The sequence below is a fragment of the Python bivittatus genome, unplaced genomic scaffold (genome assembly GCF_059951505.1).
Source record: "Python bivittatus isolate LINGU-HERP-01145 unplaced genomic scaffold, Pbiv_v1 ctg000480_np1212, whole genome shotgun sequence".
In the NCBI taxonomy this organism is placed as follows: domain Eukaryota; kingdom Metazoa; phylum Chordata; class Lepidosauria; order Squamata; family Pythonidae; genus Python; species Python bivittatus.
The window spans coordinates 54,473,328-54,479,327 of record NW_028277075.1 but is presented as its reverse complement, the minus strand read 5'-3'; the positions used below and the strand labels follow the sequence as shown (position 1 = coordinate 54,479,327).

General features: G+C 38.2%; 1 protein-coding gene across 7 annotated transcripts in view; it reads right to left on the bottom strand.

Moving 5' to 3' along the window:
- Window positions 1-852: 852 nt before the first annotated feature.
- IRAG1 (inositol 1,4,5-triphosphate receptor associated 1) overlaps window positions 853-6,000 on the bottom strand; it is an 82,401-nt gene continuing 77,253 nt past the window's right edge. For 4 of the 7 annotated variants that reach the window (XM_015888273.3, XM_025167379.2, XM_088145935.1 and 1 more), the window contains one exon: window positions 855-4,512. In XM_015888273.3, the coding sequence (XP_015743759.1) occupies window positions 4,263-4,512 (250 nt within the window). In that variant the 3' untranslated portion in view covers window positions 855-4,262. Of the gene's footprint in view, window positions 4,513-6,000 lie in introns of all 7 variants that reach the window. The other 3 variants (XM_088145937.1, XM_088145936.1, XM_088145938.1) reach the window with 3 other exon arrangements.

Sequence of the window (6,000 nt, the reverse complement as noted above, 5' to 3'; positions counted from 1 at the left end):
TTTCTCTTGGCCAACAATAAAAGCTGAACTTTCTTTGGAAAAAACTTGGTCTGGAGTCTCATTGGAAAGTATGGAATCCAGGCTAGTGGACCTTACAAACGTTTCTGTCATCTTTTGGTAGACAGTGTGTTCAATAAATTGCAGTTTAAAAAATCAGTTTTATGTTCCTACAGCCAGAATGTCTGTTCTCCACACTACACTCCTCAGCCACATTCTAAAACTGGGCAATTCTATCAACTTTGATTATCACAATTTGACACCACCTTGTAGTTTAGGACTGGGGAAACCATGCCTCCGGGTGTTATTAAGCTACAAACCCCAGCATCTCTCATCGTTCTAGCTGGGGCTACTGGGAGTTGTAATAAGCAACATTTAATCACAGATTTACCATCCTTCATGTAGCCAAATATGATTAGTGAAAGTATTTTTCACTATAGTAGGAACTGAGAGTGGTGTTTGCTCAATTTTGACCTCTGTTCCAAAATTGCTTTAGGTACTGTGCATCCTGTGGGTGGAGGCACCACTTGCTTTGCCTCAGACAGCAAAATGTTCTTCGCCAGCCCTGTCTAGAAATTATACAAAATGCCTTCAAAGCACAAAGGAAATCTTAAAATGAATAATCATCATTTTTTGCTTCCTTGTTGGTTTACAGGCAAGACTCCTATCTATGAAACCAGAACAATTGTGAACTTCAGTGTTTTATTCTGTACTAATAAAAGCAAAATCTGGCAGAATAAAAATCTTACTACTGTTCATACTAAAATTTATTCTCTAGAGGAATTGCTAGTATACGCATACAAACAAAATGTATAAATCAAATTTGAGTAACACAGAAGATTCTGAAACAATATTTTTATTTCCAAATCTCAAGTATGTGATGCTATACAGTACAATACTAGCACACCTGTGCAAAGTCTTACAGGATTTAAACAACAGATAGTGACTCTTGAATTCCTCCTACTTAAAAACATCAGTGCTGTGCACAAGAAACAAATGTGTCTTGTTAAAGCCAAATAAATAAATATTGCACTTCAGGAAAAAAAAATCCAACCAACCAGACCTTGAAACAGCACCTGGCAAATGGAGTAAGATGATCTACTCTCAGTAGGTGTATAAATCCTATGAATTTGAAAATATACAAATGTCTATGTTATGATACTGTGACGAAACAAAGGCTCTGGTTTTTAAAAATTATTTTTCAGAAAAAATGGTTATTGATTTCTTTTTCAAGCTGCCAATAACCATTAATGAGCCATTATTAAACATTATAATTATAGGTGACTTCAAATCCTATTTATGAAAAAGTAATGGTCTGGATAAAAAGAACTGTTTATCTCAGTACTTTGTTTTGCAAAGTCATTAATTCATCTTGAATATAATATTCCACTCTCTAGGATGAATTAATTGTTCACCATTGCTTTGAGTTTTTTATTAGCCCATTAATTCCTAATTTCTTGGTTGAATATAAGAGTAAGTATGCTTAACATTTTGTGTATGAAGCATTTCAATACCTTTTTTTCTTACACTAGAATGAAAACTGTCTTGTAGCTACTTATTGTGAAGTTACTTGATTCAAAAGGCAACCGTTGATTTGATTCCTTAGACTCTTTCTTTCCCCCTTCCAGTTTGACAGCAAATGATACACATTCTCACTAGCCTTACTGAACATGCTCAATACCATTATTTCATCCACCCAGAGCCATTTAGAGATTTATGCAATGCTAAAAATATACACACGGTTGTGTTGAGCATCAGCGGGAGCCACTTCACTTATTACTCAAAACTACTTAACATAAAACATGCAAATTATCCCTGGGAAAAGCTTCTATTTCAAACAATTTCACATCTATTTCCTGCTTGTTATATTGAAAGACAGCTGACCAGTAACCTGGGGCAAAATTTCACCATAGGCTCTGTGTCATTGTGCTTCTCAAGGCACAGAACAGAGCGGGGGACTTTTTTCCCAAATAGAATCTGCACTTTGTGATGTGCTTCAGCCTGAAGGCTGCAGGAACATTCTGATGATATTGTGGGTGACAGGGCCAAATGTTTTCTGTCCAATTATCTGTTTTTCCAAATTTGGAAAATTTGAAGGTACAAAATAAGTACTTTAAGCCTTATAGAGGTTTGACATACCCATTAAGCAGCTTTGGGGGCAAAACAAAGCCCCCCCCCCCCGGCAATGCTGCTAGAACTTGCCTGTTTTTTCATTCTGGATTGGTGGCACCATCTGGGGGATTCTGGGGATTGCAAGCTGCATACTAGCCTTGGACCACAGGTCACTCATCCTGAGGTAGAACAGAACCTCACTTACACATACACTTCAAGGAAAAGTTCATATCCTGTGTTTGTCAGATAGTCCCTTTCAAACACCCAAGAATGCCAAATAAAATTGGGAGAAAGGCTAATCTAGTGTGATCTCAGCATACATCATGCTTTTGCCAAGAAATAACTTTATGAATAGTAAAAATATATTCTGGGGGCTGTTTGCATTCCGGTAGCTGAAATGAACCAGAAAGGAATGCCTGAACCGCAGCCATTCTTTCACCCTGATCTTAAGCAGTTCTATTTGGAAGCAAATCCTGCTATCCGGTTGACTTTTATTTATGTGAGCTTATGCTTGCAGTTTGTTATCTCCTAACTTGAATTGTGTCAGGAAATCTATTTATATCTTCAAGAACAAAAACCCTCTATTCTGATTCCAAGGAGCAGAAGGCATATACCGCACAGCATCTTCTGCCAACTTACTAGGAGGCTTTCTTTCATTCCAAACATTTAGTTTTAATTGTATATGTTCATTACAGAATGTGAAAGAGTTCTGCTGTTGGGGTGTTAACAGCATTTTCATACATAATAATCATGATTTTTAAAAAATCAGAAACAAACGTCAGCCTGATGTGTATATAATGATAAGCCATAATAGGCGGGCTCATTGATCATACTAAGCCAAAGCCAAATCAAATCATGGCCTAGTTTTTTGTGGGAAAAAGACCTTGGATAAACAGAGGTTCACCAGGAGAAAGAGAATGAAGATTATGCAAATTTTCACATTCTTCCTGAAAAACACTTTCTTAAGCTACTTTAGTTTGGGTTTAAGATCTTAGCTGCTACTTTGCTGTTCTGAAGGAACAAAAATGGGGGAGGAAATATTAAGTACTTTATTCAATTGATTAGTACCTTGTAAGAGTGTTCCAATTTGTCATTTAAAGCTCACAGATCCTTGCCTTGCTCACCCTCACACTTCATGTGAAATATAGTTCTTCAAGGTTGCTGTACTTATAAGGCAATTGTTCTACAAACTGTGATACGTGCAACATATTGACTGGGTTCACAAATGCTCTAAGCAAAATTTGATTTGTTTTCATCTTAGCATATCGTGTATGCTAAGTTAGTATACGTGATTATTATGTTTGAAAATGCTGTTCACACCTCAACAGCAGAACTCTTTCACATTAGTACTAACCAAAAAGTGACTTGGTTAGTAAATCACTTTGGGGCAGAAGTGTGCAAATCCTGCTGACTGTGGTTTATTCAATAAAGTATAATAAAATAAATATGGCTTAGTATGATCTGTGAACCTAACCATTGCTACGACACTATTTCATCTTACTGGAACATGGTAGAACTTTATGTATGTAGTTCTTGTAAGGTTTCATCTTAAAAAAAGAATAACAAAAACACATGCTTCCAGTCTATATTTCACCTATTTTTGTGGTGAGGGTAGCAAGGGACTTGTCTCATAAGTATGGAATCTGCTCGTAACCAACGTATCAGTATTTTGCAGTTTTACCATTAGTTCATCCCTATAATTGTGAAGTCAAATGCAGATCTCTAAGATGTTATTGAACAGTGCCAAACTGAAATGTATAGGAAGAATTAATGCTGACATTTATATAGCAGGAAGGCTGTTGTGACATTCTTTAGAAGGACTGGAATTTATATTCCACTGAGGAACTTCTCTATCCCAGTTTTTGATCAACTGCTATCTTTGTATTTCCCATATAATTATTCTGCTACTCAGGCACATCATTCAAATAACAATTACCATAACAGAGAAAACAGATTTATTGGCTGGTGCGTCTGGTTAATTAAAAATCACAATGCATTCACAAAACTGATGACAGAAAAGAAATGAAGCAGTGGGTTAATGACTACATTTAACCACCACGGGAGTGACAGTACTCTGCTTTGTTCATCTCAAGTTTCAAAATAGGTGCTTCCTGGTGTCTCATCAATGGCTTTTTCCCCCAGGCATGATTTTGTTACTCTGTGCACTGGTCATGTTGTAGTCCTGAATTCCCCCAAGAATACTGATGGGCAGCAGAACAGGCAGGTTTCACTTGGGGTCCATCTGACCCCTCCGTATAGGAGAAGAAGTAATTGTATAAACTGGAGGTCCCCAGCACTATTGCAAAAATTATAATAATGGCTGCTACAATCCAGAGCACATTCCAGTGTTTATGCAGTTTGGGATACAGTATCTGTACATAATGGATAACAACTTCAAGTTTGCTGTAAAATTGGAAAAAAAAAGTAAATAAAAAAAAAATAAAGTGAGTTTTTTGGAAACATTCAGAATCATAGGTTTCTACTACCTGCAATGTTACCATCTCCTTTAAGACTCAGACCTAGCAATATACATGATTTATTAGGTCCTGTGCTGAATATGAAAGCTAGGGTGGCCCCTGTTATGGCAGCATTTATTCTGGTTTATCCATTTGGATTTTCTTGTTTGTTCCAATCTAAGAAATTATGTAGTACATGAGTCTCTTTTGGAGGAAAAGTTTGTATTGATAGCATTAGAAAGAAGAAGAAAGTAGCAATTTGTACAGCAAGTACAGAATCAGCACACAATCAAAAGTTGTTGTTGTTATTACAATTTCAAGGCCACCCAAGTTCTCAATGACTCTGGTCAGTTTATAATTAAAAAGAAAAAAAAAGCCCAACATATATAAAAAAAACAAAGCCAACCGGAAGGCTAACACAATATCACAAAAACCATCTGATCCCAAGGCCTACGAGAATGACCAAGTTTTTAATAGTTTTCAGAAAGTCATTAAAGTGGGAGCAAAATGGATCTCTGAGGGGATGTTATTCCAGAGACCAGGCACTGCCTCCAAGAGGCATATTTCCTGGATCTTGCAGAATGACTTGAAGTGTGCCTAATCTGCCTGACTTCACTAGATGGATGGAAACGTTCAGAGACAAGTGGTCTGTCAAGTAGCCAAGCCCTATGGCAGCCAGTGCAGCTTGCAAAGAAGTGGAAATATGTAAGCATACCCTGACACACCCATCACTGCCCACACTACCAGATTTTGGACCAGCTGTAGCTTCCTAAGTGGTCATCAAAGGCATCCCATTTAGAGTGCATTACAGTATTCCAATGAGGTGACCAAGGTATGAGTGACTGACTGAAGGGTCTCACAGTCCAGGAACAGGGGCAACTGGTACACAAGCAGAGCCATGAGTCCAAGAAACCCCCCAGATTGTACATAAGTCTCATACGGGGGAGTGCAACCCCATCAAAGACTAAAGTTGGAATATCCCCAGAACCAGGATGACCAAACAAACAGAGCCACTCAGTCTTGTCAGGAATGACCCTGAGTCAGTTCCTCCCTATCCAGTCCCATGCAGCCTCCAAACACTAGGCCAGGACTTTGACAGCATCACTTAGCCTGGGGTCAAGATGTACCATCTTGTATCATCAGCATATTGATGTATCATCAGCATATTGATGATACCTGACCCCACACCAATGGATGACCTCACTCAGCAGTTTCTTGTAGATGTAACAAGGGGGGAGAGAATGTCAAGCCCTGTGGCAATTTACCATTAAGGGGCTGCAGGCATGATCTCTCATTCATATCAACGCTGACTGAATCCAGACACAGAGAAAGAAGAACCACAAAATGGTGCCTCCCACTCCTAACCCCTGAAGCTGATCCAAAAGGATACCATGATTGATGGTTCAAAAGCCACTGAGAGATCAAGGAACATTAG